This window comes from Leuresthes tenuis, unplaced genomic scaffold, assembly GCF_036924035.1.
Source record: "Leuresthes tenuis unplaced genomic scaffold, fLeuTen1.0.hap1 SCAF_13, whole genome shotgun sequence".
Lineage (NCBI taxonomy): Eukaryota > Metazoa > Chordata > Actinopteri > Atheriniformes > Atherinopsidae > Leuresthes > Leuresthes tenuis.
The window spans coordinates 6,293,753-6,312,723 of NW_027325367.1; the positions used below are offsets into that span (position 1 = coordinate 6,293,753).

The window sequence follows — 18,971 nt, forward strand, 5'->3', positions numbered from 1 at the left end:
ACAGAAGCTGTCTGCAGTGACTGCTGCCCTGCTTCAGGTATGTTGAAGATGTGTGACCAGGCCATCTATTTTTGTACATCGGCATTATGGTAGTGTGTTACTGGCTCATTCTATACAGCAGCTATTTCTCTTCTTTGAGCTCTTTATTTGAGTGTTTGCATGTGTGTGCTTGCATCTCTTTGTGCTTGTGGTAACGTGAGGGGGTGTGTGTAAGGATAGGTGTGTTCCTGACATGACTAATCAAGCAGTAGAGGCAACTCACTGTCTTGATGTTTCAGTTTCTTGTGGCAGATTTTTCCCAGAGAGATGATTAACTAATCTTTATCTTCAGCACCTTCCCGAGATCCGTTTTGTGCAGCAGTTGGACGCAAAATGGCTTCAGGTGGAGCAGAAGAAGACGATGGAGGGATTCCATTGGACATTGACAATGTTCACATGCTCCTTCAAGGTCAGACTATTTCTGTACTTGTATAGATGTTGTAACAAGTGATGTGCTGCAGTGGAGTGTCACTATGGTGGCCAGTCATAATATGCAAATTATTGTTACAGACATTAGAAAAAGTTGAGTGAAATTATAAAGGATAAGGATAATTTTGAAGAGATTGTGGCACATTCAGTTATGCATAAAACACTTGTTTATAGACCACCAGATGCACAGTTGACTCCATTGTTTATTCAGTATTTTATTTACAATATTTAATTTTCACTGCTCTAACTGGTTGTGCCAATTATGTTCGAACTTCACTACACATCAGGGCATATCTGTCTTAAACAGGTTTGACAATCCAGCAACACAATGATGGTACTTGTGATAACAGTAGTTCACATGATGATTCAACATTTTTTGTTTGTAAAATCATGCAAAACTTGCTTTTGCTATATGAAAGATCCCCCCAGGCATGTTAGAGGATAGCATATATTGCTCTGCTTTGAATAGTAATTTGTGTCTGATATAGTTTTCCGATAAAAAAGGTTTAGTATGTTTATCCAAGCTGTTGATATGATCAATGCCCCTTTCAATTAAAGAGCCAAAATCTATAAATGAAGAAATAGTCTTCATTCCAATAGTTGAAATACTTGTTGTCTAATCTTTAACTGAGAGACCCAAAGACACAAGCTTCAGGTTTAGTAAATTGTGTTTTGAACAAGGATTATTTGTTTAATTGCTTATATATCTCTGCCATTGCCTAATTATCATAATTTGACCTGAGATTACATCTTTGTCTGTTACATTTTTACAATGGACTGAGCAAAGAAAATGAGGTGCCGCCTCTTACTGCCGTTTGTGCTTCGCTTGCCAGTTGAATAGGGTGGAGTAAAATCAAAGTGCTAAGGAGCTGCCTGCCTTTACAGGATCTTAAACAAACAGCAGAGTCAGTGACTTAAATTCATGGCCAGTTGTTTGCACTGAGAGTATGAGCCTATCCGAATGCCTCAGACAAAATACAGCATGAAGCTCACTGAAATATCCCACACTTAGCCATTCAGGAGTCTCAACAGTCTTACTGTATTCCTGCAACAAAGAGGGTTCTCATTTTTGCAAAAGGAACTTTAGGTGTGGTCTAGTAATTGTACAAAATCTCCTCACTGTGTCTGTGCGTATGTCTGTCTGGTAGTTCATTAAAGCTGTCAGTGTGTCTCTATGCATATAGTGAGTGTGTGTGTGATTGTATGTGCCTCAGTATCTATGTCTGTCACTGTTTTGGAAGCCTTCCCGTCTAGAAGCCAGATCCTGGCCCTTAGCCTTACTTTAGCTTGAAGAGGAAGCCTTACACTCCAGGGTTGTTCAGCTGCAAAGGAGGAAGAAGTTTTATGCTGTTTGAAGTGAAAGCAGGCATTAGTCATTATAAATGGGTACATTAACCTTTTGCTTTAAGAATGGAGGATCAAAAAGTTGTCTGTTTTTCCGATGAGGGTGAGTAGTAAAAATCTGCATGTGCCTACATCTTACTTCATGTTTCCATTGCAGTTACAGATTTAAACTCAGAGCTATTATGGACTTTGAGCATATAAGGAGTTGAGGAATGTACTGTAATATATGAGAATTTAATCCAGCTGCAGAAAAAATAATAGCTCACATAAATGGTGAACAGCTTTAGACTTTTCACCACTTTTCTACAGCTTGTGAGTTGATTCCTCAAAGTGTGCATCAAATGTTGCATACATTTAGCGTTTTTAGGCATCAGTACTGTGTTCACACCTGAAATGAGAAAGCACGTTTTGTGCCTGTGATTCGCAATTCATTTATCTCTTTCTTTCATAGTGGAGCATGAACAGATTCAGAAGAGGACATTCACCAACTGGATTAATGCTCAGCTAGCCAAGGTATGTTAGGATGTCATGCTATGTGACACTTTTATGTGTTTGGTCAAGTAAAACAACAAAGTGCAGGCATTCCAATTTGATGTAAAGTAATAACTGGTTATCAGATTATACCTCTTTCATGCATTATAATGCAGAATTTCTACTGGGGTAGTATCAAATGAAATATGAATTGAGTCTTTATGAATACCATGTAAAATGATTTTTTTTTATCATAATGAAAACTATAAACTAAACAACTAAAGAAAAAACTTTGAACAATGAAGTTTTCAGACCTCTTGTCTGCAGCATCACCAGTTTCAAGCATAAAAAGAAAACTGCGTTCTTACGGTTTCCTGTTTACATACATTTCACAACAACCACAAATGTATTTTTTTGGCCTGTAAAAAACTAAAGCAAAACTAATGAACAGCTATCAGCAAGGCCTTTTTACACCTTCACATTAGCGTTGTGTCAAATTTGTAATATTCAGACAAGAGTGGTAACATGAAACATTTTGGGAAACAAAGAAAGTGCAGATGTGCATGATGTCATGCTGTGGCTCATCTGTAAATTGTATGAGGGAGCCCATAGAGTGCAACATGCTGACTCAGTGCTCAGAGAGCAGTGGAACAGCTCATGCTGGATCTCATCAGAAAGGACCTTGAGCTGCTGACTCTGACCTGAAGTATAAATAGTGTTTCAGTGGAGCAGAACAACACGTAATATGAACCAAGCCAACCCCTCATAACCTCATGTCCTAATGACTGCGCTCCAGCGGCAAAATCACTCGTTTATAACCTGCCATCTGTTGTACCAATCTGAGACCACTGACAACCCCAACTGGAGACACTTTCTTATGTTTCCAGAGGACAATATTTACTGTTTTAACTTGGAAAAATTAAGTTCTTCTTGGAAGAATTATGTTTATCATAGAAAATAATTTCATTATCTAATAAGCACTAATATAACTGTACATTGGTGGTATTGATTGTAGCATTTCCCACTAAGCAAATTTCACTTCTCATGAATGCTTTTTGCTTCCTGTTGCACTTTAGATTTTTCAAGTTCAAAAAGTATTTTTCCATTAATCTGTTACTTCTTTCGTCGCTTGACACAAAGAAGCCTCCAACAACTTCCTGTCCTGATTTTACCATCAAATATGATCTGGGGCTACAAAAAGACCCAAATACAGGCAAAACACAGGCAGGTGAATTAAATAGTAAGGCAGAGAAGGCTCTGCACAAACAGGTAGTTCAAAACATGAAGCAGAGAAAGGCAGCAACAGAACAAGCTTGGCTTGGAGGATGAGACGCATAACAACAAATAAAGATGACAAAAAAGAGATTGGCAGTCAGTATTTGAAACCTGATGTGAAGCAGTGGCAGGAAGCAAAATGAACTGGACTGAACAAAGTAAAAAAGCTACACCATAAAACAGGAAGTAAAGCTGATCTCACAATAAACAAAACTAATGCGAATTACAATATGGAACATGGAAAAACTAAAACAAAGTATATAGTAAAAACCATGGACCATGAAAGTAAAAGTTATGTATTTAATATTGTTACCAGGCACCATATTGATATAATTTCTGTCCTGTTCTGCTAATTAATTTAAAAGGAAATTAACATAAATTCTTGTAAATTCTATTTTAAAGCTGTAATGTAAATGATATGTTGTGCATGTAGCTTTCATAGATTTATGAGACTAGCTGTAGTAAATATTGTACTTTAACAGTTGGCCCAGACCTAATGTACGTTTCTACTGACAGGCCTAACCAATGTAATCAATGAGGGATTTAAAATTGCACATGGAGTCCCTGGACTGAAATCAATAATATATTTTGTGTATTTTTTCAGAAATGCCCTCCTTCATTTGTGTCAGACTTGTTTTCGGACCTCAGAGATGGATCGCATCTACTCGACCTGTTGGAGGTGATGAGCGGTCAATCAATGGTGAGTTACTCATTTTACATCAATTCCAAATTCCTCCCAGATACCTGTTATGAATCATTACTCAAGCGCTGTGAAGATTAAAAAACAAAAAAGTGCTAAACTGTATGTTATTAACTCTTCATAGAAAAGACAAAGAGGTCGTGGGGTTTTCCAGCAGAGGGCCAACATCGAGACCGCGCTGAACTTTCTCAAGAAAAAATCTGTAAGTTTACACTCAGAAAGACATGCAGTCAGTGCCGAGCGGGCCAAGCAGCTCAGAATCACGTGAAGGGTGTGGTTGTAGCAAAATAAGTCGCTTCAGCGTTTGCATGTCCCTGAGGCTTAATGTTGCCATGTTTGACAAGGATATTAAACCAAAGTTTGTGTCTAAACATGACAACCATTGCTGATTCATAATCATATATCTTGTTTTGCAGCTTCACTGTTAGTTTCATTTGGCAAAAATGTTAAACGGTCTTACGACCTAAAATCCATCAGGCAACTCTTTGACGTTTGTTTGGAAGACTCTGTGTGCCAATTCTGGTAAGGATTATGGGAAAAAAAGACCCTTTTGAGGTTGCATCCGGTCTCAGCCATGGTACCTCCAACATGCGTTTTTACTCATTGGCTAATGGCTCCTTGGCTGTTTCACTGTTTATCTCCCTTGTTTGTGATGGATGAATGCTTTCAAATATATGTAAAAGTTTGATTGCTGTTGTTAACCTTAACCTATGTAAAATATGACATAATCTCTAGAACAACTGGACAATTATTTTTTAGCCTTTGAAAAATGTTTTAAGCTATGTCATGAAATTCGATATGGTAGAAATTCACATTACAGGTTACTTTGATCTTGGATTCATGTAAAGAATCCAACAATATCTTATTTTACCATTAGTAAGATATAAATACAAGAAAGAGGAAGATTAAAAAAGAAGGTAGCTTTGTGGTCCCACAAAACACGTAGACTTGTTGCGTGTCTAATAATTTTTTCATGGTTTTGCTGTAGATCAAATTGGTGAACATAAACATCCCAGACATCACAGATGGGCGGCCGTCCATCATCCTTGGTCTTATATGGACCATTATTCTCCACTGTCATGTGAGTACAATACTGTAGCGGTGCCATCACACATAAACCTTCTATGTTTACTGCTTTTGTGCTAAAGTAACTGTTGGAGAAACATAAAAAGAAGACGCCATATTTTAATTTATTATAATAGCCAAAATACGCTAGCTTTAGTCAGTTTCCATGCTTATATGGGGGTAATTTTATGTTCACTATATCTCTATATGTTTCAGATTGAGGAGCTGGCCAGTGCACTCTCCTTCAGCTCTCGTCATTCCTCCCTCGACTCTTTGTCCAGTCTGGACTCCTGGTCCAGCAGCCCTGTCCCAGCTAGTCCCGTTCCTGCAGGTCGGACATCCCCTCTTCACAGACGCTTCCGCATTTCTGCCAAGAAGGCCCTGCTCATGTGGGTCAGGGACCAATGCCAAAAGTGGGTTTTTTACACACTTTCATTTTTGAAACAAAGGCATGCCACAGCTTTTTTTTTACTATTTCTTTTCAACAGAGATGTTGAAAGCCTTTCTCTAACACATGTAAGGAGAATGTATCTTTTTTTTATGTAGAATAATGCTGGGTTACAACAAAAACAAGACCAAATACCTCTTTTTTTGTGGATTTTTACCATCTTCTTGTGGCTTTTCGTTATTCAAACACATTTACAACAAATGGACACTCTTCAGTACACTGATAGCTTGTGTTTTGTAATGGACTGGATAGCTGTCTGTTATGACTTTCAGTATGCCATCAAATACAGGCTTGGATATGCCCCAACTTTTTCTACATTTGAGCAGTTTTGTCAGTTTTTTTTCCCACATGTATTCTGCTGTAATTATCATACACGTGCAAGTTTTCTCATTTGCTAGTCATTGTGTGTTTTTCTGTCCAGGGTTCATTGCTGTGTCAGTGTGAAGGACTTTAAGTCCAGCTGGAGAAGTGGAGAGGCCTTTCTGGCCATCTTGTGTTCACTCAGACCACAGCTGGTTGATCTCTCATTGGTTCAGTCCAGAAGCAACGGAGAGAACCTGGAGGAAGCTTTTCATCTGGCTGAACGGGAGCTCCACATCCCCCGTTTGCTGGAGCCCCAAGGTGAGGCTGAGGCTGATGAAATTTTCAATGTTTTCACAGTAGCATGTTTTTTTTTTATATACATCATAGAACAACAACAATATAATGATAACAGCAAGATCTCCTTGTTTTTTTTTCTCCCCTTCAGACGTTGATGTTAAAGATCCTGATGAAAAGTCCATTATGACTTACGTGGCCCAGTTCCTGCAGTACTCCAATGACATGCCAGCACCTGATGATCACCTTCAGGTTAGAAACTGAAGTAGCAGCTGTAATGGGCAGATTTTCTTAGCTGATTTCTCTTTGGTCATAGTTTAGTGGCCTTCATTTTCATCTACTCTTTCCCTGCAAAATGCTGTGAACGTGTAAGCATATTGCTTTTACCCCACAGATTAATCAGTTTATACTTAATTTCTATAAAAATTTCATGCAGATTTTTGTCTATTTGTTTAAAGAAAGTCTTGAAGGAAATATATTAGTTTATTTCTACACAAATCTATGGTTTTGTCTGACCTTGCAGCATCATTTCAGTTTCATCTAAGTGATTTATACTCGTTCAGAATTTGCAGCGTCCCTCTTAAACTTCTGAAATCTCCACCATTAAAGCTGGGGTTGTCAACCACCTTTCCTTTCTTCTTCCTCTGACTTTGTTTTTCCTACTCTGAACTGGTGGTGGTGTAGCTGTTTCCTCTTGTCCAGCCATCTATTTTCCTACCTGAAAATTTGCCTGCTCACTTCACTCCAGCAATTGCTGTTTCACCATTACACCAGGTACACACTCTTCTGCCGTATGTCATTCTGTTGTTCAGTGATTTCAATTCATTGTTTGCATTTTAAATACCAAACGATGGAGCTGCATGGGAATGATGCTTATTACAAACTTAAACCCTGTATAACATCATTATTGTAGGGTTTAGACATAGTTGAGGAGCTCCAGCTCTGTTATTTATCTCACTTTAACACTGATGAATGACATCTTTGAATTTAACATTTTAGGTTTCTCAGAGTGAGCGAGCACAAGAGGTGACGTGCTGGCTGCAGCAGGCCTATCAGGAACTGTCAGAAGCATGGACAGCCACAGAGACATCAAGTTATGCAGAAAAATATCAGGTAAGGCAAAACACAAGGCCTTAAAAAGAAAACATTTGGTCACATCATGTGTGCATATCCAGTATAGTTGCAAGTTATTACTGTGTTTGATGTACCAGGTGTTTCAAGACCTCGCTGGCTCCTTCACCGAGCAGAGAAGACCAGTGATGACCCTCCTTGCTGCCATAAGACGCTGCCCTGAGCTTAGTCAGGAGCAGCGTATTCTGAGAACAGCATGGGATCAACTGGAAGAAGAAGTGAGGACAGAAACTTTCGAGTTTTAATGACTCTTTCCTTATGTCTGCATTGCATCCTCTGCAGCAATTTTATTTTCTGTGAAGCTGAATGCCTTTGTGCACCATGGTACTGTCAGGCGCTCAAAGGTGCGGTGTGTTTATGCATGGAACTTTTCACTTTACTTTCGAAATTGCCATATTTTAAAAATCAAGAGATGTTGATTTCTTGGATCAAAAGTAGCCTATGACTCGTTATCAAAAATTACACAAAGGAACTTGATTCAAAGCCTAAAGGCAATGGCAAGGTAAAGGCAATGAAAAGTACTTTTTGGGTGGTCAATAGCTTACACAAGGATGTTTATTTGTGTCATTCTTCAGCTGCGGAGGTGTAAAGCAGACTTGGACCTGAGTCTTCCTGCTCCTCTGGACTCTGTTGTTGCGTGGCTGCAGCGAGCAGAGGCAATGCTAAAAGAAGAAGGCGGGAGAATGAAAGATCATGCAGATGCTGCCAAAGAAGCAAGAGCTCGACAGGACAACCTGAAGGTTGTTGTAATATTGAAGCTACAGAACAAATTAGATCCTTCTTGAGTCCAAAAGCAAAAGTGGACAATAAGGGAGAGTTGGGTAGACAAAAAATATGAACCATAAGCGTAACAAAATCTTGTAGTACTCTTGTCTCATAGTAAACTTATTATGATTTATACTTACTATGCTCTTTTTTTTCTCAGACTTTAATTAAGGAGATGAGCCACTACTGCAAGATTCTTGATACTTACCACAACATGGATGAATTTGGGAATGTAGTAGTGCCCACTGAAAAGTTTGACGAGATAAAAAATGGGTATGTGGCAATTGCTCAACCTTTCCAATTAAGACCAATTAAACCAAGTATTGCCGACATAACCAAGTATTAAGAAGCTTAGCTGCAGGTATTGAAGATAAACGAAGGCAGGTGAATTTAGGAGGGTCTAAGGTGAAGAGAGTGGCAATTCAGTTTGTTCAAGAGGGGGGAAAAGTTAATAAGACAATAAGGAGGCAAGGCATCTTAGAGGATGCTTGTGATTGGGAGATGTAGGAGGAAAGCTTGTTGTTCCGAGGAAATAGCCTCTACAACTCTAAGGCCTGATATAGTCTTGTGGTCTAGGAGTACAATGAGAGTCTATTTCATAGAGCTGACTGTTCCTTGGGAGGCATTAGGGGCAGAAGCATATTAAAGGGAAAAACTTAGGATCTGACCAGTGGAAGTAGGATGTAGAGGATGTGTTGAAAAGTCTGTTGTCTTATTGTTGAGGGAGTTGGGTGTAAGTGGACAAAATGTGTGGAAAATAGTGAAGGAAGTGTCAGATGAGGCAGTAAAGTCCAGTCAGTGGATTTGGATTAGAAGAAGCAATAGTAGCTGGGGGTCGAGCAGGGGCAGCACTTATGGTAAACAGACTCTTGGAAGAAGCAATAAAGAAATCCAGGATGTATTTAAGTGGAGGGTGTGGCCCATGTGAGCCTTTTGAAACCAGGCAGCCATTTTAGGTGAGTTGGCCTGTATGTCCTGGTTTTTGCTGGCATTCTTAGTGACTGTAGGACTGTTTAGGTGAGTTTGTCTGCTGAATCTGCTAGTGTGACTTGTCCTGCCTCCACCTCTGGCACCCTCTTTACTTTCATTACCCCCTACCCGAACCAGAGTTTGTATCCCCACCCCGCTATGACTGGTGTGCAGTTGGTGAGAGGCTGGGGCAGCTTGTGGTTGTGGAAAAAAAAAGATGGTTGTTGTGGTGTGAGGAGCAGTGATAGCTGGCATTAGGGGAGTGACTCTGGGATGCCAGTGATCACTGTCTAGCCTCCTGGAGGTGTCATGGGTCCAACTAGACGAAACACTGATGAAAAGAGCTTCCCACCTGATGACCCCAATGACACGTTGGTCAGCACTGCTCACTGGTCTATATAGGGATTATAGGGAATTATTCACTGAGTCTGGTCCATTTTTTTAAACAAGTTTCTTGTGTTTACTTCGAATTCAAATTCCTGTTTCCTGTTTTTTCTTTGAAATCAGTTTAACCAACATCCGAGTCACGGCCAAATATGAAGGGATCAAGTTGGAATACCAGGAATCTCGTCATACTGTACTGGACCTCCTTAGACAAATCAGCATTAAGGTCCAGACCTGGAAAGCTCCTTGCAAGTCTCAAGAGACCATACGTGTTCTTTTGCAGGACTGGCATGTAAGTCTCTCTCCAAAAGAGTGAGATGAAAAGTTTTGTTGAACAATCTCCAAACACAAAGTAATATGAAACACACCTTCTATAAACAAAGGCAGATGTCAGCTTGCTAACAAAAAAGCTCAGATCCAAAGATAACTTATATGTCCTGGAAAAATGGAGAAAATAGTGAATGTTTTGTTTGTCTGACTGTCCAGGAAACTGTTGAGCATCAAGGCGTGCTCTTGATTCTGATGGATGCGCTTCAAAACCTGGAGGAGAGGGCGAATACTTACACCAGTAAAGCTTCTTTAGGTATGAATTTAATATAAATGGTACAACCTTCGTGAAGGCGAGGTTTCTGTTTGTCATGAGCTCTGCAGATAATGACTGAAACTTCATTTTCACACACTGTACTCCAAAGGGGAAAATTCCCAGCATGTAACTCGTCAGGTGAGGGAAGCAGAGAGTGAAGCTGAGCTGGTCACACAGGCTGTGGCAACAGCTAGAGGGATGATGGAGAGAGTGGAATCTGCGTGGGAGACGTACAACAAGCGCCTCACTTCTCTTCAGGCATGGCTGCCACAGAGGACACCTTCACAAGCTCAGTGTCCTGCTGTGGATATACAGGTAATCTTAGCGTCTTTGTGCTAAATGCTTTTAGTGAATTCTTTGAAAAATAACATTTAGATTCTCTTCTCTCTATCTGAATGCTGTAGGATATGAGCGACTGTCATGCTCAGTTAAATGAGGCAGGGAACTTTCTTATTGAAGTGACAGAAACTGCAACTAGCCTCATTTTGGCAGAGCAGCTCAGTAAAGTCAACATGCAGTGGGCTGACTGCATGAAGAAGACAGTGTTTGTGAGTATGATCACTGATTTTACTTTTATCTTATTCAAGATTTTTTATCTAAGTTGCCATATAAACGTTTTACAGATTAAAGGAAAAACATGTAATATTGACTGATTTATAGTTATGAAGGATTTCTGTCCTAGGAAGTACCATTAGAGCCCAGTGTTGGTGCTTCGTGTCTTCAAATGGTGCATTCACTTACCCAGGAGACCAGTTTGCTCATAAGACAGCCACTGGAGGTAGCTTCAGTCCCACTGAAGGCTAACAGACAGAAACTACAGGTGAGGAACATTTTAAATGGTTGAGCTGGTGGAAAGAGCTCAGCAGCAAAATTAGAAAAAAAAAGTTTTTTTTGTAATTTTTTTACACCGTATCTCTCTTTATCAGTTGCTGAAAAAAAAGATGGAAGAGGTGGACATGTCATCTCTCATCCCTTCTGCAGACTTTCAAACAAGCCACAAAGAAAAGCTGCAGCACACTCTTGTACAGGTACTTGCTGTGATGGAGGAATAATTCCTTTCTGGGTTTTTTTTGTGTTTTTTTTTATCAAATTGGTTTCCATCCAGTTAAAGAGGATTAAATCGATGCCATTATAAATCCAGTATGGTTTAGATATTGTCCTGTGTTGTTATTTGGCAAACAAAGGGATGGGTTCAGTCTGTTTTTTGTATATGTATGGCAGATTGCTGAAGCGGAGCGGACTTGTGGGGAGCTGCAGCGAGCAGCATCCATGTTGGAGGGACGTGTAGCTGAGCTGGATCATTGGAACACAGATGCCCTGGACTGTTGCGACCAAATACAGAAGAAAATCCTCAAAGGACGCTCTGCATCAGAATCTACAACCAAAGTCAGGAAAGCTTAAACTTTGTCCTTCTTCTAACAAGGCCTTCATTTGCACTTTGGTACAAAATAATGCTTTTAGTTGTAAAATTATGTTCTTTAGGTACTTAAAATCAAAGATTAAGAGCTGATTTCTTGCAACTTTATAGGTGCTGATTTCTCGAGGTTTGGAGATAGTGCAGCGTGTGGTAATGGAGGGCCAGGATCTGCAGGAACTTGTTGCAGGAATACAGAAAACTTCTCCTCTGAAGCACCTCACTACCTCTTGCATGAAGAACAGAATATCAGCAGCAGTCTCTCACAGCCAGGTTAGTTCAGATCTATTCATAATAAAAAAATTTTGTTGGTTAGCTACTCAGATTTATGCTATTTTTATTTTTTTATGTAGGACATTCTTGGAAAGTTTAGCTCTCTTGGGTTCAAGCAGCAAGTTGGTGAGATTTCTGAAACACTTTTTCAGACACAAAAACAGCCAGAGCGAGGATCATATGTTGTGGCCAGAACCAAACATGTAGACCAGATTGGGAATGTTATGTTGCAAAATCAGGACCCAAATCCGATTCCAGCTCACATGTCACCTCGAAGGACAAGAGGTTTCCAAAGTTCTAAACGCCAGCACATCAATACAGAGGATGAAGAAGGCATTGTTTTACCCCGTGTGGTAATGAAAATGATCTCTCAGCCATTGAGGGAACCAGTTCATCATATTCAACCATTTGCTCCAACTGCAAAAGAAGCGGAGTCTGAGCTTTTAGTTCAGCTGCAGCCAATTTCTAAATCCCAACCCCATGCTTCAAGTTTCAGTCAGAAAGAGCAACCTGCTATGACCTCGACTGCTGTTGGTCCGAAGTGTCCAGAAAGTCCACCTGCAGCAAGTTCATCACCTTCACTCACAACTCAGACTATCAAGCACAAATCCAGAACAGTCGTGCAACCAAACACTCCACAGAGTCCAACATCTCCACAGCCACCAGTTATGATCAGCAGTGAGGTTCATTCCAAAGCCCAGTCAATGGCGAGGAGCAGGCTGGAGAAGGCAAGGCTTCGTCTGCAGGGACGCATCCAGCAAGCGATAAAGTTATTTGGTGGCAAAGAGTTTTCAGAGTCACAAGCCAAGAAGAAACAGGTACACGTTCAAACTTTTAAGTAAAGAGACAAATAAGTACTTCATTAAGCCTAACACAATGTTTGTAAAGTTTTCTTTTTCTTTGACAAAATTAACAAAAGACATCATGTTCAGGACTTTTCAGTTTCTTAGGTTTCATTTCAATCTGACTTTAAAGCTTGTTGTTGATACTTGTTGCTTATTACTTTCAGTGTCTAAAATGCCATGTTGCAACATCCGGACCCTAAAAAATTGTCCTGAAATTTAATTTCCAGATTAGGACGCATCATTTGTAGGTCTGTGGTGTGTTGCTTTATAATGCTACCAGATTTGTTTGTGCATATTTGTCCAGCTGTGTGTGTTTTTGTGCAGAAAGCTTTAAAAATTCTGCAGCCTGCCATGCTTGAAGAGTTCCTGGGTGCGGTTGAAGGTTTTGGGGCCTTCTGCTCTGGGCCCCAGCTCCAGGACTTGATGCTCCTCTCTGATTCAGTCACAAAGCAGTGGGAGGTATGATAGGAACTGGAAGCGGTCTATCAAGGATTGATTTATCCTTTTGTGAAATTTGAACCAAACTCACTAATTCAGCAACTAAAACTAAATTCTAATGAATACAAATGGAGTTTAAAATTTCTTTATTCAACTTTTCTTTATTTACTTAAAAATGTCTTTGAATTATCTTTTCTTTTTGTGCAAGTGGTATAACATAATTCTCATAAACTTAACAGAAATGTTCTTAAAAGTGTCTGCTTGTTTGTGTTTTTACACTCAGGATGTATGCAGAGAAATTGCTGCCTTTGTTTGCATCTTGAGATCTAAAATCAGAGAAGGAAAGCATCCATTTTCTGTTTTGCAATGTGAAATGTGTACTAACGTTCTCTGTGAAGATACTGACCAGACTGACCTAGATGCTTTGCAGCTGCAACAGGTACTTGCATAAGTTTGGCATGGCCTTAATATCTGACAGTCCAGCATGACAGTAGCTATGATTATAGCAGAAGATCAAATGTCTTTCAGTTTCTTAGAGGTTTGTCTTCTTTACAGTCTGTCACTGAGGGGGCTGCATCTGTTGAGGAGCATGTTGAATCCCTCAGAGAGCTTCGTGAAACCCTGACGCTGAGGAAATCCTCCTTCCTTGAAACACACCAACTAACAGACATAGACGAAGTGCAGGAAACACAAACCAGTGACACAGCACTGCTGCCTGAGAGGTGCAATAATGCAGATTTTCAGAGGGAGCATTCCTCATAAGCATTCAAAGCAAAATCAGTGCTTGCCATTATTTAAGTTCTGCGTTTATTGGCAAATCTCCTTGCTTTTGTGAGCAGTTGAATTTCTTGTTTTGTCATTATTTATCAAAGCCATTTTTTATCTTGAAACTGTTAGAACAACATTAAAATTGCTCTTAAAATGCAACTTTATTTGACAGAATTGGCCAATAGTAGAATAACAGCCTGTCTCATTACAATTGACCCCCTAATCAATTTGAAATGTACAGAAATGTAAGTTAAATCTTAAACAAGCTTCATCATCTACTTGATGGCGATTACATTTTTTTTAACAATTGTCTTTGAAAGCTTTGTAGTCTATTAATCTTAATGAGATGCCTTTTGGACTGAGTAACTCTGACTTACTGCCCTGGCCTCCCCCTGATAAACATTTCTTATCTCAGCAGGGAACGGCAGCCCGAAGGAAAAGCCCCACTGAGTCCGACTTACGTCTCGGCCGACACACAGCCTGGCTCCCACAATAACCCACAAAAACAAAGCGTGGACAGCACACAACAACTGTCACCTGTTGTCAAGGTTGTGTCTGTGCAACACGGTGATATCTTCCAAGTGCAAAGGGAGGATGTCCCAACAGAGAACAAGAGTCTCCTGATACAGAGTCAAGGCTGCGGGTCGGAGCAAAAGCAAAAGTCCTCACTTCGAGCCAGTGAGCAGCTGCTGAAAGCTCGTCTGCTGCATGTCGCAGAGAGCAGTACGCAAACCCAAACTCGTATACAGGTATGACAACATCATAATATTCTTCAGTTTCCAAAGTCTACCATGTCTTTTGGTACAGTGCTGCAACCAGAAACCTAAAATCACATTATATGAAGTAAAAGTACATTTTTGGTTCTAATCCAATTCACTATTATTGATTTAGGAAACCATTATATGTTGTTCCCTCAGTTTTACTTTCAGAATGATTTATGTTTCGGACTCATCTTGAGATACATTCAGTTCTTTTTCTTACCCCACCTCACCCCAGCCTGAGATCGTGAGTGCTCTGGAAAACGGTTTCACTCAGACTTGCTCAGCATTTTTCTGCATCCTTCTTTTTTACCCTCATCCTAACAAGTCTTACACTTCATGCTGCAGAAAAACATCTCCACAGCATGATGCTGCCATCACTATGTTTGCCTACAGGGAGGATTTTAATGAGGTGCTGACGCTTTGTTTGTCTTTGTGGGCAGATGATTTAATCTTTGTGTCATCAGATGAGATGAATCATCTCAGATATGTTCAGGGTGTCTCTTAGTGAAGAATGCCTTCTGTTTGGCCATGCCACCATAGAGGCCTGATTGATAGACTGCTGCATCAATGTTTGCTCTGTAATAAGGTTGTCTCATCTGCACAAAATAACTCTGGATTACTTTCATTGTGATTATTGGCTTGTTAGTTGATTATTTGATAACTTAGTTTGGCAGGACAACCGGCTCGATGAACTGTTGGTGGTTTGAAACCTTTTCTATGTTAAAATGATGGAGGTTGCTGTGCTTTTGAGAGCTTCAAGTGCTGCAGACATGGTATTTTGTTCATCCTCAGGTCTTGCCACTACCCTGCCTTGCAGAATATTGATAATTTTCTCAACCTGTTGACTTCGTTTTCACTAACTAACACCACCAACTGTGTGATCTCAGATAGTCAGGTGTGTGCCTGACTATCTAATTAGGCACAGGAGGACTTGAATAAAGCTGAGATTTTTGAAAGTTTGTTGTCTTTATTTGAAACATGAGTTGGTGCAGCTTTTAAATTGTTATGTAGTAAACATTGCTTTGTCTTACCACTCCAACAAAACCAGTAGTATAAACCAAGTCATGTGATATCACCTATAGCATCAAGTGACTGTATTAGACTAGGTTCAGCTTGCATGTGGTAATTAAACAAATTAAACTAAACAAATCTTATTTACTTTGTACATTTCCTTTAAAGCAGCTTTCCTGATCGGAAATGGACTCAGCAGTTTTATTGGCTGTGCCTGACCTGTACGGGGCACAGCAACAGCAGCATGGCACTAATCCTCTGTAATTGGATAGGCTCTCTGCTCCATCTTTTCCTCTTTTCTTTTCTGAACTGTTACTGTGCAACTCTCCCATCTTTCAGACAGTTGTCAGGAGCAACAGTGTGGAGAGCAAGCAGGAAGCACAGTGGACCGTCATCCCAGAGCAAACTGTCCAACCACAGTTAGAGCACCAATCTGAATATGGTGCACCAGAGCGGTATGTATTCAGTTTAGATTTCACCTCAGATTCCTGTTGTTAAGTATGTAAAATACAGTTGTAAGATCAGTGATCAGAGTTTGTGCCATGCTTTAGTCACTTAAAGCCTATGTCTGCACAGTTATCCAGGATTTTAAACTCCTGTGTGGTCAGTTATACCTTGAGTTGTTAGGTCTAATATTCAGTGTTTTCCCTTGACCGTTCTGTTGACCGTTAGTATTATTGTGACCTGTGTTTTGTTTTTATATGTCATCATGTGAGATGTTATCTTGTGAACTGAGATGTGACGGAGTTTGAAACCAATTGGGAAGCGCCACTGCATCTGGTGGTGAGCTGGTGGTGCTGGGTTTAGGATGCATCTCCTGAAACCACAACCAGTCATAAAGAACTGAGGAAAAACCTTTTTACTCTGCTATTTATGCACTGAGAGTTCTGCTCCCAGTCTCTTAGTGACTCTCTAAATTAATTTATGCACAGAAGTGCAAAGCTTTTTAAATGTATAGAGCAGATATGTTTGCAGCATCTATGTGTAGCTCATTTGTTGCCTCAATTCCTACTTAGGATTTTAAATTAAAGTTAAAACTACTGAGCAATAGCTACAACAGAAGAGATACAATGCACTGCTTGCATGTGTACACATTGAAGGGCTACTGACAGATTTTTACCATGCAATGTTCTGCTGTAGAACTTGGGTCCCTGGCATTTACTGTATGTGGATGTTGATTTGACACTTTCCACAAATCTAAAATTAGCTGATGTCACATACACCCTTTCGTAACAACAGACAATGCATCCTCCCACAGGGGTGCTGCATCCATGTTGTGATGTGTATGTTTACACAGTGTTGGGCTGATGTGTCAGAGTCTTCTGCATGACTTTACACACTGATAAGCCACTGAGGTATGCATCAGAGGAACTTTCCTCTGCGTGCTGTATGAAGCACTTCTATAATCATCACAAATTAGTTGACGATTCACTGTCATACAGATGTACGTGATTAAGGATTTGTCTTTTTCTGTTGAGTCTATGATGATGATTCTCATCGAAATACAGTCAGACTGTTTTTCAAGGCATTTAAAGATATGACTAATTCATATCAGGAAGAGTGGGCACAAAATATGGATAATACTTAATGAAACAGTGATGGGAACATTGCATTTCTTTTAGTCCAATACAGCTGTTTATATACAGGTAAATTCTAATTTATTCTAATTTTATACAAAATGATCACAGTTCATTTAGATAACTGCGATCAAGAGATAATGTAGAAATTGTGGCAGGCTTACCTATATCCTCAATTAAAACTCAATTAGCTTTTACATCTTGTGTAAATGCTCATTTTGGTTACCCCTTCGTATTGTTATATATATGAAGTTGTTATAAATTTGCATCATTCCTTTATTGTAAGACTTCCTAAATTTAGTGACCTACACCTACAATTTCATGAGGAGCATTGTTTTCTCATTGATGTTTTGGACAGAATGTTGTCTCTTGGGAAAACAGCTGACCTGATGGAGTCTGCAGATGGTCAGAAGGCACTGATCACTGAAAAACTGAACCAGATCATCAGAGAGTCTGTGGATATCTCCTCCCTGACACTGGCTGAATCTACAATGTTTTCTGACCTAAAGGTAAAGTACATCTCTGTTTTCAAACTATTAGCACATTTACCATGAGTGAAACATGCGCACATTATCGTTTATCCTTAATGTGTTTTCCAGGAGATGGATGACACATTGCAGGCTGAAATGAGAAAGGTATCAGAGCAAAGCACTGAAGAGAAAAGACGAAGGCCGGAAGCCACATCCCCATCATACTTTTGCCAGGCCCTACACAGTAACGTTCATCATCTGAAGCAACTCAGACAGCAGCTGGAGGAAGTTCAGTCAGCTGCCCAGGCTCTGGATCGCTTCCTGGCCACACTGAGAGACGCCAAGGCCCTGCTGGCCAACCAGGACCAGGACCACAGCAGACAGAAAAACGAGGCATACTTGGAGCAGGAGACGCATTTTTGGCAGGCAACAATGCAGAGGTTGCAGCCTGCTATGGAACTATCTGATGTTGTTGACAGCAGTTTAAAGGCAGTGGGGATGAGTCTGACCATGGATGGTGCAACTGTGACATGCCAGGATGTGGTAAAAACTGTGTCCAAACATATTTTAGAGAAGGAAAAAGAGGTGGTGGCAATGAGTAGAAAACAAAGAGAGGAAGAGCTGCTTCTTCTGGAAAAGAGTAAAATGCAGAACAATGAGGGGTTGATGCACAAAACAAAGACTGGGAGCAATGCAGGGCTTCAAAGTGGAGCACATGATTGTTCCACTTCAAGTGTCACTGAAGAAAAGTCAGGGTTGGAGGCAAAAAAGACAAGGCAGGACTTCGAAAACAACACAAATACACAAAGAGAGGAAGAGCTCAGGGCTCAAACGTGTAGATCTGAGGGGGACATCTTAAATCCAAGGGACAAGAGACGAGGAAGAAGCACCCAGATTAAAAAAGAGAGGGAGGAAAAGGAGAGTTTGGACCAGAGGAGAGCTGTCTTGTTAGCAACACTGAGGGAGACAAAGACAGCAGCTGAGCAGTTGAGGCTGCAGGAGCCCACCCTGCCTGCTCTGCAAAAGAGGTACAACACTCAGCTGGGTCCCGAAACACATTTTGTTCATTAAAACCTGGGGGAAATGCCAAATAGACAAAGTCTGTGTTAATAATGACTAATTCAGTTGATATGAACATGTAAAACATTGCCCATTTTGCTCATATTCAGTGCCTGTGTTACCATGAAATGATAACTCACAAATGCTGTTTTATC

At 40.2% G+C, this 18,971-nt stretch overlaps 1 protein-coding gene across 1 annotated transcript in view; it reads left to right on the forward strand.

Moving 5' to 3' along the window:
- Positions 1 to 283: 283 nt before the first annotated feature.
- Positions 284 to 18,971, forward strand: part of syne2a (spectrin repeat containing, nuclear envelope 2a) — a 75,410-nt gene continuing 56,722 nt past the window's right edge. The window contains 28 exon segments of the mRNA XM_072362157.1: positions 284 to 448; positions 2,264 to 2,325; positions 4,163 to 4,258; positions 4,383 to 4,460; positions 5,247 to 5,339; positions 5,540 to 5,736; positions 6,193 to 6,392; positions 6,520 to 6,620; positions 7,368 to 7,481; positions 7,580 to 7,717; positions 8,075 to 8,239; positions 8,425 to 8,537; positions 9,741 to 9,909; positions 10,104 to 10,200; positions 10,310 to 10,515; positions 10,605 to 10,748; positions 10,883 to 11,020; positions 11,127 to 11,228; positions 11,422 to 11,586; positions 11,729 to 11,887; positions 11,968 to 12,705; positions 13,057 to 13,191; positions 13,454 to 13,609; positions 13,726 to 13,892; positions 14,357 to 14,687; positions 16,050 to 16,165; positions 17,646 to 17,796; positions 17,887 to 18,785. Coding sequence (XP_072218258.1) covers positions 373 to 448; positions 2,264 to 2,325; positions 4,163 to 4,258; positions 4,383 to 4,460; positions 5,247 to 5,339; positions 5,540 to 5,736; positions 6,193 to 6,392; positions 6,520 to 6,620; positions 7,368 to 7,481; positions 7,580 to 7,717; positions 8,075 to 8,239; positions 8,425 to 8,537; positions 9,741 to 9,909; positions 10,104 to 10,200; positions 10,310 to 10,515; positions 10,605 to 10,748; positions 10,883 to 11,020; positions 11,127 to 11,228; positions 11,422 to 11,586; positions 11,729 to 11,887; positions 11,968 to 12,705; positions 13,057 to 13,191; positions 13,454 to 13,609; positions 13,726 to 13,892; positions 14,357 to 14,687; positions 16,050 to 16,165; positions 17,646 to 17,796; positions 17,887 to 18,785 — 5,306 coding nt within the window. The 5' untranslated portion in view covers positions 284 to 372.